Source organism: Lepus europaeus, chromosome 7 (assembly GCF_033115175.1).
Source record: "Lepus europaeus isolate LE1 chromosome 7, mLepTim1.pri, whole genome shotgun sequence".
NCBI classification, from domain to species: domain Eukaryota; kingdom Metazoa; phylum Chordata; class Mammalia; order Lagomorpha; family Leporidae; genus Lepus; species Lepus europaeus.
In genome coordinates this window covers 124,314,973-124,335,638 of record NC_084833.1, presented here as the reverse complement: position 1 = coordinate 124,335,638, position 20,666 = coordinate 124,314,973, and the positions used below count along the sequence as shown (strand labels likewise).

At 43.7% G+C, this 20,666-nt stretch overlaps 1 protein-coding gene across 1 annotated transcript in view; it reads right to left on the bottom strand.

Annotated features, from left to right (window-relative positions):
* The window catches only part of LOC133764795 (beta-galactosidase-1-like protein 2), a 41,072-nt gene extending 20,738 nt beyond the window's left edge, over positions 1 to 20,334 (bottom strand). The window contains exons 1-8 of the mRNA XM_062198480.1: positions 20,243 to 20,334; positions 19,912 to 20,109; positions 13,480 to 13,548; positions 8,408 to 8,503; positions 5,181 to 5,289; positions 1,462 to 1,554; positions 1,027 to 1,108; positions 30 to 94 (exon numbers count right to left, since the gene is read on the bottom strand). Coding sequence (XP_062054464.1) covers positions 30 to 94; positions 1,027 to 1,108; positions 1,462 to 1,554; positions 5,181 to 5,289; positions 8,408 to 8,503; positions 13,480 to 13,548; positions 19,912 to 20,109; positions 20,243 to 20,334 — 804 coding nt within the window. The remainder of the gene's footprint in view (positions 1 to 29; positions 95 to 1,026; positions 1,109 to 1,461; positions 1,555 to 5,180; positions 5,290 to 8,407; positions 8,504 to 13,479; positions 13,549 to 19,911; positions 20,110 to 20,242) is intronic.
* Positions 20,335 to 20,666: the final 332 nt, after the last annotated feature.

Below are 20,666 nucleotides of genomic sequence, written 5' to 3'. Positions count from 1 at the left end.
CAATACTTCTATCTCCGAAATGTCCTTACCTGCATTGATATGAGGTCTTGGTAAGTTGCTCTCTGTATATTCCTCATGTGGACCGTGACCAGCTCTGTGGAAGGAAATGGGTAAACTGCAGAAGTCCTGCTAACAACCCCCACCGGGCAGGGGCACAGCCAGGCTGGAGAGCCAGGGCTCCAAGCCTCCTACCCAAACACCTCACAGCCACTTCACACTGACAGTTCAGGGCTTGCGCCTAGCAATAAAGACACAATCCTACACCTGTTTCCAAAAGGTTTGCAAATTATCCCTTCACTTGGCATTTACGGTAAACAAGCCAGAGAAGCAAAGTGGGCAGTTACAATAAACTACACTGACAAATACATGAAGGCCAGGTGGAGTCACTGAGCCCAGAGAGCTGAATTGCTCGAGTCCTAAGATACGACTGGAGGCTGTGTGACCCCTAACTCAGAACAATATTCTGGCTGTCCCACTGCAAGATGGGGAAGGGACACTATAAAGCCTGGGGAGAGAACAGCCCAGAGAGCACCTCACAAAGTGCTTGGGCATAAAGAATTCCAAACAGCGTTCTTCTCTGGCTGCATTGGTCTGCACATTACCTTCTTTCCATTCTCCTGTGCACCAGCTCACATTTTCTCCTTATTGTCCCATTCTACAGATCCCTGCTTCTTTTACTTCCTGACATCCTGACCCTGGGAGCTCCTGAGGCTGGGTCCAGGGCAGTACCATTTCTCAGACACTGCACCCACTTCTGATCAATCAAGGCCATCTGGCCCTGGCCCAGACAGTCCTCACCATAGGCCACCCAGGGGTGGAGGAAGTGGAGGAGGTGGTCTGCCCTGTTGGCACTGCTGCTGCCAGGAAGGGATTGGTTCCTCAGCTCATCCTTGACCGGATGCCCCCATCACTCTGCCCTGAAGACAATACGATCTTGTTCATGGGAAATGAGAAAAATGAAGCATCCAAGGGACTCCCGTTTCAGACCTGACGAGGAGAGGAAATAGGACAAAAGCTAGACTGTACCATGTTCCAAGTGGCCTTTTGTCAATTCTAATCCATTATCTGCAGTCATGAGCATCACTTGGATCTTCCTTTTCACCAGGGCCTAGGGAGAAATTCAGTTAGATGAATTAACTGTTCTCAATACCACGGGATTGCTCCTCTCCAGAAAGAAAAATTATGGCAATGAAGCTGGGGAATGGAGAGGACCTTCTAATTCCCTTTCTAACTACTTACAAGTGAGGAAATCAGCACAAAACTAACTCCGCCTTCCATTAGAGTTGTGTAGACTGTTTCCAGCCCTCTCTCTAGAGTGTAAACCCAAGGGAAAATTCAACTGGATCTATCCATCTTCATATCCTACAGTTCCATGCAAGCTACAGGTACTCGGGATGAGTTTGCTTCACACACTAACAAAGTGAGAAAAGAAGTATGGAGAGAAATTAAAGGATCACTTACGTTTTTAACATATGGCATGTATTTTTTATCCAGATTGTATGCACCATATTCATTTTCGACCTGCACAGCAATGATGGAACCTTTATGGTGATACTGAGGGTGAAAGAGAGGAGAGTTTGACAGTGAGGCCACTGGTAGGAAAAATCTGGATTTTCTGAGTTTACTAAGTACAAAGACACCTGAGTGTCACAAAAACAACACTTCTAAAATCCACGTCTCCAAGTTAAACTACAGTTCTGGGAATCTCTCTCACTCCACAGCCAGCAGTCACCACTGGGCAATCAGATGCTCACAAAATCCTCCCTAAATACATAACTCTAGTTACTTTGTCCCTAATTCAAAGCCGTAAGCATAAGACCTCCAACTCCACAACTCTCCTTTCCACTTAGAGCAGTGCAATGAATAAAGGATCCCCCATCCTCCCTAGGGGTTCCCGCACCTCTTGTGGGCTGGATCTCATTCCCACTTCTTGGGGGAACTTTCCTCCCTTTGTCTCCTGTCTCTTCATCTCTTCCATGACTGCAGACTCCTCATCACCACTGACACTGACTTAGGGCCCTGCGTCACCAATAATTGGCCTGGACCATGCGCCCCTCCAGCTTCCACCCCTTGGCCTCTCCACCCTCGAGGACCAATTCTGTGCGATGCATCTGCTCTCCCTCTTGACTTCTTAGTTCTCATCTACTCTGCTCGTGGTGGCCTTGTTCCCACTCTTTCCCTTCCACCTAAATGATGAATGCCAATCTTCTGTTACTAAATTCAAACATGGGATGTTAGGCTGAATTAGATGGCTCTCTCAGCAACACTTGACTGAGCCTCTTGGCGTTCCCCCCTCCTTGAAAGCCCCTCGTCTGCCGCCTTCCATGACAGGTTCCCTCCTAGCCTGGGGCAAGCCTCTCTGGCCCCTCTCCCTCAGTCTCCTTTGCGAGCTTCTCTTGGCCTCCTCACCTCTCCATGTTGTTGCTTCTCATGGTTCTCAATGAATCCAAACTCTGTGCTGCCGTGGTACCAACCAGCATGCGTGGCTATAGAGCACTTGAAAGGTGGCTAATGTGACTGAGGAAATGAATGCTTAATTTTGTTTAGTTTTAATGAAAATATCCACATGTAGCTATGACTCCTGTGTTAGAGAATGGAGCACTAGCCTGTGAAGGACCATCTCTCCAATCCTCTAACTGAAGAATTGTCTTTAGTCACTTGGGAGTTTGTATGGCCACCTTGAATCTAATTAACTCTCAGATACTCATAATGTTATAAACTAACTCTGTTCCTAGTAAATTCGTACATATGACGCCTTCTCCCTGTCAAATACAGGCTTTCTCATTGCTTCTGTTTAGGCTACGATATCTCCTTCCAATCCTTGCTGAAAGGATCAAACATGCCAGGTAAATGTCAAATGTCCCTGCGGCCATCTAGGGAGTGAACTAGTGGATGGAAGACTTTTCTCTCTGTCTCTCCCTCTCTCTGTCTGTAATTCTACATCTCAAATAAATAAATAAAATGTCACATTCCAGTGTAAAGCTTAGTTTCTAATAGATGTTACATATTTGTTACCCACCTCTGCTCATTTTCTTCCTAGTGCAAATGCTCTTTGACTTATGATGCAGTTACATGCTGATAAGCCCATCCTATGAAAATCTCATAAGTGGAAAAGGCATTTAATACCCCTAACCTGCGGCACATCTGAGCTTAACAACACAACGGACTGCAGAGCATCAGCTCCTCCCATTGTGAAGACAGAACCGACTGGGAGCTGTGCTCACGGCCACAGCCTGCCACCCTGACAGAAGATTGAACCATGTATGCTAGCCCAGGAAAAAGATAGAGACTCAAAACTCAAAGTAGGGTTTCTACTGAATGCCAATCACTTTCACACCATCTTAAAGTCAAAAACAGTATAAGGTGAACCAATGAAAGCCTGTACATAGTCCTTTTCATGAGAATATTGCAAAAAGTTCATAGAAATGGGAGGAGATGAACAATTTGGAACATGCTCAATCGGACTGGCCGCAAATGGTGGAGTTAGAAATGTGCCAGGGGATTCCAACACAATCCCATCAAGATGGCATGTACCAATGCCATCGCACTAGTCCAAGTGATCAATTTCAGCTCACAATTGATAGCTCTGATAGGTCTAAGAGTCAAAGAGATCACACAAACAAGACAAGTATCTGCTAATACTAACTGATAGAATCAAAAAGGGAGAGAAAGATCCAACATGGGAAGCGGGATACACAGTAGACTCATAGAATGGCAGATGTCCTAAACAACACTCTGGCCTCAGAATCAGCCCTCAAGGCATTCGGATCTGGCGGAAGAGCCCATGAGAGTATAGCAGGCATGGAAAGCCAAGATATCATGGAAAAAAAAAAAAGACCTAAATGAATGATCTCTGTGAGTGAGATCCCAGTGGAAAGAACGGGGCCATCAAAGAAGGAGGTACCCTTCTCCGAAGGGAGGAGAGAACTTCCACTTTGACTATGACCCTATCGGAATAAGATCAAAGTCAGCGAACTCTAAAGACTTCCCTAGCCCTGGCAACTCATGACTAGAGCCTAGGGAGATTACTGACGCCATGAACAGGAGTGTCAAATTGTTAAGTCAGCAACAGGAGTCACTGTGTACTTACACCCCATGTGGGATCTGTCCCTAATGTGTCGTCTAAAGCCAAGTGATTCTATATCTAGTACTGAAACAGTATTTTTATACTTTGCGTTTCTGTGTGGGCACAAACTGATGAGGTCTTTACTAATTATATACTGAAGTGATCTTCTGTATATAAAGAGAATTGGAAATGAAAAAAAAAAACAACCTGGTGTTAAAGTGGAAATGGCATAGAAAATTAATTAATTTGAAAAAAAATTATGTAGGATCTCTGTCTTTAATGTGCTGTACATTGCTATTTAATGCTATAATTAGTAATCCAATGGTAGTTTTTTCACTTTATGTTGCTATATGGGCAAAATGTTGAAATCTTTACCTAATATATACTAAACTGATCTTCTGTATACAAAGAGAATTGAAAATGAATCTTGATGTGAATGGAAGGGGAGAGGGAGCGGGAAAGGGGAGGGTTGCGGGTGGGAGGGAAGTTATGGGAGGGGGGAAGCCATTGTAACCCATAAGCTATACTTTGGAAATTTATATTCATTAAATAAAAGTTTAATAAAAAAAAAGTTAATGTGCTATGTTCATGAACTTTGTGAAGACTCCTTATGTACTGGCACACTGTTTTTACCCAAGCAATGAGTATATGTGACACCATGCTCGTACTGTAGACAGGCATATTAAGTCTAACAAATTGCAACTTCTGCATAACCATTGACCTAACATCATCTGTGGGAGCTATTGCTTGTCAACAATGACATATAGCTTTCTTGAGGAGGTAAATGAGGACATTTTGGAGATAATCATTAATTTTCCATTTATAGTAATGAAGAGAATAAAAAATGATGAACCAGACAAAATGAAAATGTACATAGTGTGGCTCCGGGTGTCCCACCAGGAAAAAGGCAGATTCCAGTGCATGACCTGTGTTCAGTTAGCATCAAGTAGAGGGAACATATAACAACTGATCAGTTAAAGCTCACTGTTTTGTCAGTAAGGAATTGGAATTCCTGTCTCTGAGTATATAGAAAGTATGCTAACCCTATCCAAGAAATTCATTCACGTAATTACTTCCTACAGCCATAGAGATGGGAGGAGGGACTATATTTTACCTGGAGTTTTTCTATCCTGGGAATCAGTTGATCGAAATAGCGATTCATTGCCTTAGTAAAGCCCTGGTAAGTTGTTCTCAGCTTCATTTTTGGATCCCTGAGTAACCAGCTAGGATTGAAAATACACGACTTAGACTTGAGATGAGAGACAGCAATAAGAAAGATTCCAGCACACCATCCCAGGAAGCTCAGACAGCCCAAATTTGCACAGCTACATGGAATAATACATTTTGAGAGCTAATTCCAGCTTTAAGAAGATGCAGTCTATGACAGTTACAAATAGTTCCGCCCCTTAGACATTACCTTTCTTCAAAATGTAAGTGAGGAGTTATTTGATCTACAACAGGATTCATCAAATTACAGTCCCTAGGCCCAAATAGACCTGTGGTCTACTTCTATAAGTAAAGTGTTATTGGCACACATCCATCCCCATGTGTTTGCATGATGTCATGTGTGCTTCTACCAAAGCCACATAGTCTACTGTGTTTACTATCTGGCCTTTCACAAAGCAAGTTTGCTAACCTTTAGTACAGAATAAAATTTTTATAGCTGTTCAGAAGCTTTAATTTTGTATATAGCTATAAATAGCCACTGAGTTATACCAGGTATATTGACAATATACCCCTCATTCATTGTCATGAATCCCTCATTTTGTGATATTAATATTAATATTTTCAGGAACAATAGCATGTATGCACATGTATATATCATCTAGATATGAAGTGAATATGGCAAAATATTAAAAATTGTTAAATTTGGGGGCCGATGCCGTGGCTCACTCTGTCTGTGGTGTTGGCATCCCATATGGGCGCTGGTTCTAATCCTGGCTGCTCCTTTTCCAGTCCAGCTCTCTGCTGTGGCCCGGGAGGGCAGTGGAGGATAGCCCAAGTGCTTAGGCCCTGCACCCGCATGGGAGACCAGGAGGAAGCACCTGGCTCCTGGTTTCAGATTGTCATAGTTCCAGCTGTAGCAACCATTTGGGGGTTGAACCAACAGAGGGAAGACCTTTCTCTTTGTCTCTCTCTCTCACTGTCTAACCCTATCTGTCAAATAAATAAAAATTTTTTAAAAATTTGTTAAATTTTAAAACTAAAAACAAATTTATTAAAAAGCACTAGAAACAAAGTTATTAAAAAGTGCTTTATGGTGGAATATTATTAGGCCATTAAGAAGTAATGATGATGGGACCAGCAGTGCAGAGTAGCAGGTAAAGTTGCCGCCTGCGACACTGGCATCCCATCTGGGCACTGGCTCGTATCTTGGCTGCTCCACTTCTGATCCAGCACCCTGATAATGGCCTGGGAACAAACAGCAGAAGACGACCCAAGTGTTTGGGCCCCTGCTACCTATGTGAGTCTTGAGATCCAGAAGACGCTCCTGGCTCCTGGTTTTGGCCTGGCCCAGCCCCAGCCAGTGCAGCCATCTAGGGAGTGAACCAGTGGAGGGAAGAATCTCGCTCTCTGTCTCTGTCTCTCCCCTCTCCCTGTAACTTTGATTTTCAAATAATAAAAAAAAAAAGGAATGGTGTAGTAACACATGCTACAATATGGGAGAATGTTGTGCTAAATGGAAAATGCCAGACACAAAAAAGTCACATATTGTAGGATTCCCTTTATAGGAAGCACTCAGAATCTGCAGAGACAAAGGGTTGAACAGCACTTGCCAAGGCATGAAGCAAGAATGAAAAGTACCTGAGTGGTGGAGAGGTGCTGACACCAAGCAGTGACGGTTTACACTTTGAATATAGCTAACGCCACAGAACTGCACACTTGTAAAGGGTGAAAATGGTAAAATTTACACTACATGTATATAATCATAATTGAAAAAATAATCTCAAGGATGAAAAACCCTCCTTAAAAAGAGATAATGGATTTTGTTTTTTTAAAAAAAATTAAAAATCAAAGGAGATAATGGAGACAGCTTCTAGCTATCTGTCTGTCACCACAAAAACTAGAATTTACAGATACTGCTTAAGCAGCAGCCATTGATTTTTATGTGAAGAATAAATAGGAATTCTCTCCCATTTGCACCAGAGAAATGTGTTTACTTAAGAAAACCCCAAATACAACGTAATCCCCAATATTTTAAAGTTCATTTTCTGTTGTTATTAAGTATAAAAAATACCGCAGGTGGCTGGCGCTACAGCTCTCTAGGCTAATCCTCCGCCTGCGGCGCCGGCACACCAGGTTCTAGTCCCGGTTGGGGCACCGGATTCTGCCCCGGTTGCTCCTCTTCCAGTCCAGCTCTCTGCTGTGGCCAGGGAGTGCAGTGCAGGATGACCCAGGTCCTTGGGCTCTAAACCCACATGGGAGACCAGGAGGAAGCACCTGGCTCCTGGCTTCGGATCGGCGTGCCGGTCGCAATGCGCCAGCCGTAGTGGCCACTTTGGGGGTGAACCAACGCAAAAAGGAAGACCTTTCTCTCTGTCTCTCTCTCTCACTGTCTAACTCTGCCTGTCAAAAAAAAAAAATACCACAGGTAAAAAATGGATAGAGGGCCAACTCTGGCTCAGCAGGTTAAGCCACTGCCTGCAGTGCCCACATCCCACATGAACACAGGTTCAAGTCCTTGCTGCTCTACTTCCAATCCAGTTCCCTGCTAATGTGCCTAGTCCTGTGCCACCCACTTGGGAGGCCTTAATGGAGTTCCAGGCTCCTGGCTTTGGCCTGACCCAAAGAGATATCTCTCTTTATTCCCCTCTATATAACATCAACTTTCAAATTAAAAAAAAAAAATGTACATAGAAAACAAAGCACGGCCGGCGCCGTGGCTCAACAGGTTAATCCTCCGCCTTGCGGCGCCGGCACACCGGGTTCTAGTCCCGGTCGGGGCACCGATCCTGTCCCGGTTGCCCCTCTTCCAGGCCAGCTCTCTGCTGTGGCCAGGGAGTGCAGTGGAGGATAGCCCAAGTGTTTGGGCTCTGCACCCCAGGGGAGACCAGGAGAAGCACCTGGCTCCTGCCATCGGAACAGCGCGTTGCGCCGGCCGCAGCGCGCTACCGCGGCGGCCATTGGAGGGTGAACCAACGGCAAAAGGAAGACCTTTCTCTCTGTCTCTCTCTCTCTCTCTCACTGTCCACTCTGCCTGTCAAAAATAAAAAAAAAAAATAAATAAATAAATAAATAAAGAAAAAAGAAAACAAAGCACAACACTTTGCTCTAACTTCCATTTGAGCATGCTGTGGCCCATGTGCAATCATGGCCAGGGACACTCTGAGGACAACTTACCTGGGCAAACCTCCAAGGTCTAAGTCACTACCGATGTAGGGACCTGGACAAATAATGACCCAGAGATCCAGCTGTGAGGCTATGGAAATAAAAGCCCTAGGAAGCAAAGTGAAAATGATAAGTTCACACCAGAAGCTGAGACCCACCATCACTTCAGTGTCTCTCCTCATTCTTTTCTGTGGTTGGAACAGGTAGACCTTCCACTAAGGCTGACAAAACTCCTTTCACAGACATAACCCTTGGGGGTACAGGAGCCCAACATTCAGTGAAAAAATTGGGTCCTTCCAAAACACTAGAAAGGAGGGCTTTGGAGTGGAAGTCCAGAAATCCTGCACCAAATCCAATCTTACCACCCAAATCTACTCCCTTGCACTTCCCACTTCTGTGATGGGATGCAAGACACCACCTATAATGGAAACTTACCCTTGTTCTTTCTCCCTCATCTCTTCCTGTCAGGCAGGCACCAAATCAAGCTTGTTCCTTCTCTATAAAACTTGATAATGTCCCAGCAGTCTCCTGTGCTACCACCTTGGGTGAAGACTGCAGCACTTCTCACCGGAGTTATCGGAACACTTAGCTGATGGTTTCCTTCCTCCATCCTTACCTGGTTCCAATCATCCACCAATCACATCACCAGCAGTGAAAGGAACTAATACTTGTTCTGTATCAATAAAAGGCTCCACAGATAAATTTCGTATTTTTTTTTCTTTTTTACTTACTCAAAAGGCAGAGAGACAGAAAAAGAACTCCTATCCAGTGGTTCACTCCCCAAGTGCTCTCAACAGCCATGGCTAGGCCAGGTCAAAGCTGAGAGCCAGGAACTCAACACAAGTCTCCCATGTAGGTAGCAGGGACTCAAGCAGCAAAGCCATCACTTGTTGCTTCCTGCAGTCCACACTGTGGAAAGCTGGAATCAGGAGCCCGAGCTGCGAATTGAACTCAGCCACTCTGATGTATGATGTGGGTCTCGTAAATACAAGGCCAAACATCTGCCCTAAGTTTACTTTATTTGACAATGTAATGAGATAGGATGTTGATATCTTCTCCATCTATTAATTAAGAAAATAAAAACTTTTAGAGTGTCTTGTGATTACATTTTTAGTAAATTCGAGAACTAATTTGAGGGGCCGGTGTTGTGACATAGTGGGTTAAGCTAAGGCTTGAAACACACACATCCCATATCAAAGTGTTCACTGGAGCCTCAGCTACTCTGCTTCCAATCCAGCATCCTGCTAATGAGTCTGGGAAGCCAGCAGATAATAGTTCAGGCACCGTTTTGAGTCCTGCCACCCATTTAGGGGACCCAGATGGAGTTTCAGGCTTCAACCTAGTCCAGTTTCAGTTTTTGGGGGGCATCTGGGAAGTGAACCAGTAAGTGGAATATTCTCTCCCTCTTTCTGTCTCTCCTCTTCCTTAGCCCCTTCCTCATTCCCTCTCTACATGTCATTCTGTCGTCCAAATAAATAAATCTTTAAAAGAAAAAACTAAATTGGGAATGCAAGCAGAGGGCCTCCAGAAATGAAATCCTATCTATTCTATTACACTACCTCTTAAAAATATACCTGAACTGATTTTTCTAAATGAAAATTAAAATTCATCAAATGATTCCCCAATGTTCTCAGAACAGACTCCAAATTCTACAGTATAGTAGATAAAGCCAGGATCTGGACTTAGCTATCTCTCCAACTTAATTTTTTGACAATTCCTCAATTTAAAACTAATAGGAAAAACCAGTCAACTTTACTTACAGTCCCCATAAAATACCATGTGTAGCACAAGTTAATTACCAAACCCATTCCCCTTTTTCCTGGGGTGTGCAGCTCAACTATATCTCTCAGCCTCCCCTGCATCTAGATGGGGTGACATGACTGATTGGGAACAGAAGCAACGTGTCCCAACTCCCAGAGGAGATTCCCCATGCCCTTTCTTCCACGTACTGGCTTGATGTACACATGCATGATGGTTTGGAATTTATGTGTTGATGATGATGAAGTACTAGATAGAATGGTCCTGAATCTCTCCAGTTATTTCTTGAGAAACAGACATCCTCAGCAGGAGTAGCTATTTTAGATTTTCCTTCAAGGTTTGTGGAATGTCCAGCCCACCAGGCGTATAAGACCCAGGAAATCATTTAGTCTGGGCCTGCCAAGGCAACTGCATGCAGGACTCAAAATTCAATAATCTGTTGCACACTTACTTTTAAGTTGATAATTTCACATGACCCATGAATGATATTATGAACATCCAAATGACCCTTGGCAGAAAAATATTTCCTATCTCTGTTCTACTTGAATAAAAATAAGCTTTTGTTGTTGAAAGAGATCGAGGCTTACTTTGTTAGAGCTGCCAACATCACCTTAGCTAGCTTATAACTTGTTCTCACATCTCTGTCTGGATTTTCTGTCTGGAGTACCATTCAGTTCCTCCTAGTTAACTCAGGCTCAGCCTTGAAATTTACTTCAGCTACAACTTCACTGTTGTCTTGCGTGGTCTTTTCCCCTAGTATGTTGTATTTGCCTCCTTCACTGCACAGCATCCTTATTCCTTAAAGCTCAGACTGTTTTATTTGGCCGTTTCCAGCATCAATGACAGTATCTGAACTACAATAGGTGGTAAGGACACATGAGAGCATTTCAAAAAGTTCATGGAAAATGGAATGAAAAGATAGATTTAGGAGCAAGCAATTGGTGCAGCAGAGATGTGTCTGGCTTTGAGTCTCCACTCCACTTCCAACCCAACTTCCTGCTAATGTGGACCCTGGGAGGCAGGGGTGATAGCTCAAGTATCTGAGCCCCTGCCACTCATGATGGAGTTCAAGGCTCCTGACTTTGGCCTGATCCAATCCCAGCTCTTGCAGGCATTTGGGTAAGGAACTAGGGGACGGAAGATCTCTCTCTCTCTCTCTCTCTCTCTCTCTCTCTCTCTCTTTCTCATTCCCTCTCCTCCTCTCTCTCTGCCTTTCAAATAAATAAAGTCTTATGGCTGGCGCTGTGGCTCACTAAGCTAATCCTCCGCCTGTGGCGCCGTTACCCTGGGTTCTAGCCCCAGTGGGGGCACGGGTTCTCTCCTGGTTGCTCCTCTTCCAGTCCAGCTCTCTGCTGTGGCCCGGGAGTACAGTGGAGGATGGCCCAGGTGCTTGGGCCCTGCACCCGCATGGGAGACCAGGAGGAAGCACCTGCTCCTGGCTTTGGATTGGCGCAGCGCGCCAGTTGCAGCGGCCATTTGGGAGGTGAACCAATGGAAGGAAGACCTTTCTCTCTCTCTCTCTCACTGTCTAACTCTGCCTGTCAAATAAATAAAATTTTTAGAAAGAAGGTTTATTTTGTTATAAAAGGTTTGAAATGCATAGTTTTTTTTTAATGATATGAGTTTTTCATGAACTTTTGGAAGACAGTTGGATTCTTGCATAAGCAGTTATTCTACTTCTGTCAAGTCTTAGAAATGCTGTAAACCACTGCCCAGAGATCTACTACAACTGAGTAAGCAGGTTCTCCACCAAAGTCTAACACTAAAGAATTCTGGATGCACCATTTCCCAATCACACTGTGAATATTAACATAAATCAAACATGAAGGTCTTGTTCAAGAGTACTTCCACTCCAGAAACAAAATTATCACAGGGCATTCTGATGGTTCTCAAGGCAGAAAGGATGGTGCTTCCTATCACATTCACCCCATCTTATGAACCTTATATTGTTGGTTACTGGATTTCATTTTATTCATATAAATAAAAATGTTTTATCCAGCCCTATAAACTTTGGAGTTCTTTTTGGTGTCTGTTTTTTCTAAAAAAATTTTAAAAAAAGGATTTATTTATTTACTTGAAAGGCAGAATTACAGAGAGAGGAGATGGGAGATATGTCTCTCACTGTCACTCTTTTGCATCTGTTTAGCAGTTTAGATGTCCACACCCAATGTGTTCATTGCCCAGTTCCAGAGCTCAGTTCCAACCTCCTGCCAATGCAGATCCTGGGGGAAACAGGTGATGACTCAAGTAATTGAGTCTTTGGCCCCACATAAGAGACTTGGACTGAGATCCTTACTCCTGACTGGCCATTATAGGCATTTAGAGAGTAAACCAGAAGATGGGGAAGCTCTCTCTCTCTCTGCCTCAAAGGAAGGAAGGAAGGAAGGAAGGAAGGGAGGGAGGAAGGAAGGAAGGAAGGAAGGAAGGAAGGAAGGAAGGAAGGAGAGAGAGGAAAGGTAAGGGGAAAGGAGGGGAGGGGAGGGGAAGGGAGGGAAGGGAAGGGAAGGGGGAAAAGGTTCACAATCCTCAGCATTAATTAAAAATTACTAGGAACACAAAAAAACAGGAAAATGTAATTGAAAGCTGGGGTGGAAAATTGATCAATAAAAATAAGTCTAGGGCCGGCGCCGTGGCTTAACAGGCTAATCCTCCGCCTTGTGGTGCCGGCACACCGGGTTCTAGTCCCGGTTGGGGCACCGGATTCTATCCCGGTTGCCCCTCTTCCAGACCAGCTCTCTGCTATAGTCCAGGAAGGCAGTGGAGGATGGCCCAAGTGCTTGGGCCCTGCACCCGCATGGGAGACCAGGAGAAGCACCTGGCTCCTGGCTTCGGATCAGCGCCATGCGCCGGCCGCAGTGGCCATTGGAGGGTGAACCAACGGCAAAAAGGAAGACCTTTCTCTCTGTCTCTCTCTCTCACTATCCACTCTGCCTGTCAAAAAAAAAAATAAATAAGTCTAGAATTGACATATGTGTTTGAGACTATGAAAAAGGAGTATTAAGAGGCATACAAATATATACCACACCTTCAGCACTAAGTAAAACAGGACTACCCATAATGAGGAGGAAAATAAAAGACATTTTTAAAAGAACACAAATAAAATTTTGAGACTTTAAAAATACCATATGTGAAATGAAAGATACGTCAGTTGGAGTTATAGTCATAGCAGAATAAAAGGTCAGTAAACTATAAGATGTACCAAAAGAAGTTATCGAAAATGAAAAACAAAGAAGACTTTTAAAAAAAAAATGAGCAGAGCAACAGCGACATGTGGGATCATACCAAACCCCTGTCTGAACCACAGAATTAGGGAATTTTACACTTACTCAAAATCCAGGTTTCCAGTGAAAACATATTGTCCTTTGATTGGTTCATGGAGGTTCCAGGGAACATGCCTGCAATGGGACAAAAAGAAAAAAATAAGAACCTCATCCCTCCCTTCCTTGACCTGATGCCCTGTGCACTCTCTCTCTCTCTCTTCTCTCTCTCTCTCTTGCTCTCTCTGCCTTTCAAAATAAAATCTTAAGACAGTATATAATATCTTTCATTAAATGGTGCTAGGACATCCACAGGGCCAAAAGAATGAAGTTGGACTCTTACAAAATACTATATACAAAAATTAATTTAAAATGGATCAAATATTTAAATGTAAGCATTAAAACTATAAAGCCCTTAGGATAAAATTTCATGATACTGGATTTGGCAATATTTCCTTCAATGTGGCATCAAAAGTATCAGCAACAAAAAAGGTAGACACACTATATTTCATCAAAATTTAAAACCTTTGCAACAAAGGAAACTACCAACAGAGGGAAAAAGCAGCTCACGGAACTTGAGAAAATATTTGAAAATTGCATATCTGATAAGTGATTGATATCATAATACATAAATAATTCCTTTACTTCAATAACAACAAAAAATAAACTTTTCAACTGAAAAATGGTCAAAGGAATTGAACATACACTTCTACAAAAAAAGATACTCAACATTGGAGATCCAAGCACAGAAGTGTATAGAGTTAACAGCAGGAATAGAATGTCTTCAGAAACATCCCAAGATAAATGGCAGATTTGACTTTCTGGCAAGAGCCTATATTGAAGTGCTGAACTCAGTATGCAAGTGTTCAAAAGCAAATGCTCAGGAGTTGAAATGGATTGTGTATGGGCGTACTGCACAGCAGTTGAAGCTAGGTACTATAGAATAACTCACCTTCCAACAATTCCTGAAATGGTTCCTTAATTTGTAAATTTGGATCATTGTTTTTCTCCATATAGAGGAAATTATCCAGTGCTATAATTTTATTTTACAATTGAAGAATTGTATTCAATTGTATTCAATTCTATTCAAAGTAACCAAAATGGAGTTGCAATAGCCAAGGGGAAGTGACTTCACTGATCTGATCAGCTAATATTTGAAGACTTTTATTGTATACAATACCCTAAGGGTAAGTAATTAGCCAACCTCTGGTATGTATGTTAGCCATTTCATTAATCAGCATGAAAAAAATTACTTTCCTCAACAACCCAAGTTTTAAAAATAGCAGTAGAATGGTATTTTTTTATTTTACATCATCTTGCCCTATGTAGATCTAAGCTCTGGCTCATTTAGCTGAGTAGCACAATAGAACCAAACTTTTGGATCATATGTGGACTAATTTGAGAATGTTAGTTTATAAGCAAAATCAATATGAACTTGGATAGTGTATTTAAAGAAAAAGCAAGATACAGCAGATCAGTCTTGACATTGGGTGTCTGGAAACTGCAAGGGTGTTTCAACACTGTGGTACTATAATATCTGGAATCCTGGGAAAGTAGTTACATGCATAAAAAAGTAAACTTGGGATCATTGCGTATACATTCTTTTTTAGAGCATTGTTTTAAGTTTTGTTTTATTTATTTGAAGGAGTTACAGGGAGAAGTAGAGACAAAGCGAGACAGGTCTTCCATCTGCTGCTTCACTCCCCAAATGGCTGCAACAGCCAGAGCTGAGCCAATCAGATCCAAAGCCAGGAGCTTCTTCCGGGTCTCCCACAGGGGTGCAAGGGCCCAAGGGCTTAGACCATCCTTTGCTGCTTTTCAGGCACATTAGCAGAGAGATGGATTGGAAATGGAGCAGCTGGGACTAAAACCAGCACCTATATGGGATGCTGACACTGCAGGCCATAGCACCAGCCCCTTCATATTCATTCTTGCCATTTAAATTTCTTAACTAGTAGTAATGATTTATCTTCTTCCATTCAAAATTAAATTAACATTTAATATATCTAGGATTTACAACTTAACCTGAACAGTTAGTTCACTTTTAATAGCATTATTTCACAGGTGTCTGATAGGTTGGTTTTTTGTTGTTGTTGTTTATTTAAGGAGGATTATTACAGCAACAACAACAAAAACTCTTTTTCCACAACCCTGAGCTATAGATTCCATGATGTTTTCATGAGTATAAATTTCAAGCCTTAAAACTTTACAACTAGATGAGCATGATATTCTCAGGCTTGGGAAAACTGCGTGATCAGTGTTATGCTATACTGGAATTATGTTTAGATATGAATTCATCTGTGAAGCAGTCAAACCAAAGTTAAAGCATAAATGTGAAGTGCTAATCGCAAGCTTGGAAAAGTAAACTGTGAATCTTCATTTCTTTCTTTCTTTCTCTTTTTTTTTTTTTTTTTGACAGGCAGAATTAGACAATGAGAGAGAGAGACAGAGAAAGGACTTCCTTCTGTTGGTTCATCCCCCAAGTGGCTGCTATGGCGGTGCATTGCGGCCGGTGCACTGTGCCGATCCGAACCCAGGAGCCAGGTGCTTCCTCCTGGTCTCCCATGCGGGTATAGGGCCCAAGCACCTGGGCCATCCTCCGCTACCTTCCCAGGCCACAGCAGAGAGCTGGACCGGAAGAGGAGCAACTGGGACAAAATCCGGTGCCCCAACCGGGACTTGAACCAGGAGTACTGGCGCCTCAGGAGGAGGATAGCCTAGTCAGCCGCGGCACTGGCCTGAATCTTCATTTCTTAACATTGATTAACTTTCTATCTATTGATGTATTTGGTAGTATTGAAAATGCTAGCGTACATAATTTAAATGTTTTAAATTATGAGGTTTTCATCAAAGTAACATTTCACAAATGTATTTTTGAGATATAACATAGTGTTTTAGGAAGTTTAAATGGTTTCTTGTTGCCCAAAATGCAAATAATATAATCCTGAGAAGAGGACATTATTAGTATATGAGAATTACATTTAAATTTGAAGGCATTTTATAGAAACCAAAAAAAAAAAGACTTAGAAAGTTTGGCAAGTTTATAATCTTTAATATTTTTTCAAGAAAACAGGTGATGTTTGTATATGTGATAAAATCTTTTAGACAGAATCTACTGCCCCAGTATAGTCCAATCAAGAAAATTGTTTTCTACATTATTAGTTGCCCAAATTATCACTCTGAGAACTTACTTTACTCCACTAAAGTGAGTTCAGACTAGATTTAACACTCCAAAAGTCTTTACAAAGCATTGTTTCCATAAAGTTGCCATCACTTCTAATGTAGATTAGAAGAAAATTCTAAAGAATGTGCTTTCACTAATGCCCTTACTGCACCTTAAGAAAAATCAGTAGACACCTTCATAGATAGACCACTGAGGCAGTGTTCAAGACACATTCTTCAGGGGCTGGCGCCATAGCGCAGTAGGTTAATCCTCCACCTGTGGCACCGGCATCCATATGGGTGCCAGTTCTAGTCCTGGCTGCTCCTCTTCCAGTCCAGCTCTCTACTGTGGCCCGGGAATGCAATGGAGGACGGCCCAAGTGCTTGGGCCCCTGCACCCGCGTGGGAGACCAGAAGGAAGCACCTGGCTCCTGGCTTCGGATCGGCGCAGCGCACCGGCCATAGCAGCCATTTGGAGGGTGAACCAACAGAAGGGAGACCTTTCTCTCTGTTTCACCCTCTCACTGTCTGTAACTCTACCTCTCAAATAAATAAATAAAATCTTTAAAAAAAAAGAAACATTCTTCAGGCAGTGAATGTAAGGAGGTCTACAGTGTGACAGTGCTGTAGATGATCAACAGAGCAGTGCATAGCCTACGCTCATTCAGAGTGGCTGTAATCAATTCTGACATGATGTTGTGGATAAATGCATAATAAAAAATAAAAACCAAATGATCACAGCATATATTATCATTAAATTTTATAACCCATGTTTTGGGCTGGCGCTGTGGCATAGCGGGTGAAAGCCACCATCTGCAGTGCTGGCATCCCAAATGGGTGCTAGTTCAGGTCCCGGCTGTTCTACTTCTGATCCAGCTCTCTGCTATGGCCTGGGAAAGCAGTGGAAGATGGTCCAAGTCCTTAGGTCCCTGCACCAATGTGGGAGACCTGGAAGAAGCTCCTGGCTCCTGGCTTCAGATTGGCTCAGCTCCAGTCGTTGCAGCTGTTTGGGGAATGAACCAGCAGATGAAAGACCTCTCTCTCACCCAGCCTTCTGTAACTCTGACTTTCCAATAAATAAATAAATCTTAAAAAAAAAAAAAAGCAGAGACCCATTACTGGAACCAGTACTGGTAAGAATATTTAAACTGTAATTGATAATGATACTAGAAAAGAATTTTAACAAAACTACAGCAAAAGGTAAGCAAAGCCAAACTCCACCAAGGTAGGGACCTTTTTTCTGCCAAGAGCCATTTGGATATTTATGATCCCATTTGGAGGCCAAACAAAATGATCAGTTTAAAAATTAGCCTGCTGCGGCTGGTGTTGTAGCACAGCGGGTTAAGCTGTCCCCTGCAATGCCAGTATCCTATATGAGCACTGGTTCAAATTCCAGCTGCTCCACTTCTAATCCATCTACCTGCTAATGTACCTAGGAAGGCAGTGGAAGATGGCCAAAGTGCTTGGGCCCCTGCCACACAATGGGAGATCAGGATGGAGCACCTACCCCTGGTTTCAACTTGGCCCAGCCCAGTGGTTGCAACCATTTGAGAAATGAGCCAACAGATGGAGGGTCTGTGTGTATGTGTGTGTGAGTGTGTGTGTGTGTGTGTGTATCTTTATCTGTAATTCTGTCCTTCAAATAATAAAATAAATCTACAAAAAAAATTGCTATAGATTTAATGAATTTCTAGTACCCCCAGCAGTTGCATTGGCAAGCCAGACAATGATTTTGCATGCACTATAGGGCCCACCTTTGTGACCTAAGCAGATAAACACAAAGCCTCACATCAGATTGTCTATCTCAGTTCTGTTTTCCCAATATATCATGTCCGGCTTTCAACAACAACAACAACAAAAATATATAAGGCTTAAAAAAAAGCTACACAAAAGGTAAAATAGCCAAAAGAAACAGAGCAAGTATCAGAACAAAACTCAAATAAAGCAAGATTCTGGCATTATCAGGTCAGGAATTTAAAATAGTAATGTTTAATATGTTAAGTCATCTAAAGGAAAAGTAGATAACCTGCAAGAACATATGAGTGATATGGGGCCAGCACTGTGTTTCAGTGGGTTAAGCTGCTGCCTGCAATGCCGACATCCCACATAGGCACCAGTTTGAGTCCCGGCTGCTTCACTTCCTATCCAGCTCCCTGCTGGTGCACCTGGGAAAGCAGTGGAAGATGAGTTGAGTGCATGGGCCCCTGCCACCCATGTAGGAGATCCAGATGGAGTTCCAGGCTCATGGCTTCTGCCTGGCCCAGCCTTGGCCGCTGCAGCCATCTGGGTAGTAAACTAGTAGATGAAAGATTCATTTCTTTCCCTCTTTTTAACTCTGCCTTTCAAATAAATAAATCTTTTTTTTAAAGTGCTGAAAGGTCAACCTTTAGATTGACAAATACAACCTCAGAGCTAGGAATTCAGACTACAGAATGAAACAAATACTAGTGTGGGGGTGATCCTGTGCCTGGCTGGAAGACTGCCTGCCTAGCCTGCGCAGGAGGTCAAGAGGGCATAGCACACCATACCCCTGGGGAAAAACCCTGGTTGAGGACTCAACACACTGAGCCCCACATATGACCTGACTACTGGAAGATGGCAGGGGCCCCAGGCACATTCCCCCAACCCCTGCTTCCTGTTGAGGGGCCTTGTAGTTGTCAGCTAGATAAACAGCTCCCAGGTGTGGCCCAGACCCATAAGACCACCTGGAAGTCTACATGGGCTATGTGACTTTCAAGCTGATTGGAGAAGCACAGCAGCGCCAGTATCAGCTTTATCCTATAGAACCAGTGTTTCCCTGAGCTAGCTACTCCCCTCTCCCTGCCTTATAAAAGCTTGTGCCTGCCGGCGCTGTGGCTCACTAGGCTAATCCTCTGCCTTGCGGCGCCAGCACACCGGTTCTAGTCCCGGTCAGGGCACCGATCCTGTCCCGGTTGCCCCTCTTCCAGGCCAGCTCTCTGCTGTGGCCAGGGAGTGCAGTGGAGGATGTCCCAAGTCCTTGGGCCCTCCATCCCATGGGAGACCAGGATAAGCACCTGGCTCCTGCCATCGGATCAGCGTGGTGCGCCGGCCGCAGCGCACTACCGTGGCGGCCATTGGAGGGTGAACCAACGGCAAAAGGAAGACCTTTCTCTCTGTCTCTCTCTCACTGTCCACTCTGCCTGTCAAAAAAAAAAAAAAAAAAGAGTGTCTTTAAAAAAAAAGCTTGTGCCTAACTGCTAATAGTTGAACATATTCACTGAAACTGTCTCTCGTGCTTCTTGTCGAAGAACGCCATGCCGCACCATCCCGATAGAGTGGGCCTCACAAGAGGAGTCCACACTAATGGACAGCACTCACGTGGTGAGGGTATTGAAGCCACAGGCCTTTAATTTCTTCAAGCGGTCTCTCCAGTATTTCCTGGGCACCCGGAAATAGTGCATAGTACCTGCTAAGATCAGGAATGGGAAGCCTTCAAGTGTGAAGTTTGAGCCTTCAACTTTCAGACCCACTCTGCGATTCTTCAGGGAGGAGGGTAGCAGGTGAGTCTGATTAATTCTGCAAAGATAAAGATGTACATGAAGTCCTGGAGATGCCACCCACGAAATCACAACCAGGGCAGATCAGAAAGGCCCTAGGCATACCTCCAGGGGAACGAGAAACCTCCCCGGCCCTTCTTTCTGGAACATACCTGAGTGGGAGGCCAGGGTTGATCTGCACCATCACTGATAAAGCTGAAGACAGGTACAGGATGCCCTCTAGTCTCCCCAGGGAGGCCCACATGCTAAACAAAAAGGATGGAACACGGGTCAGAGAGACGCTCAGGAGAGAAGGAAGAAGGTAGCAAGGTGCTAAGAGGGGTCTTGGCCTGGCGGGCTGGGGGAGAGCAGCCCCATTTAGGAGCTTTGCACTGCTGGGAATCTTGGCAGATGGGCATCTACTGACTGGAGAGTGGAGTCTCCTGCTAAATCACTGGGCTTTCAGGCACCAGAAACATTTCAGAGATCAAGCCTCAGTCAAAGATTGGTTTTATTACACAGCAGAGAATAATCTCCAGGAAGTTCGCCGCAGCATTCAGTTGCTAAGGAATGAACGTGTTAGCCAGCCTAGGATGC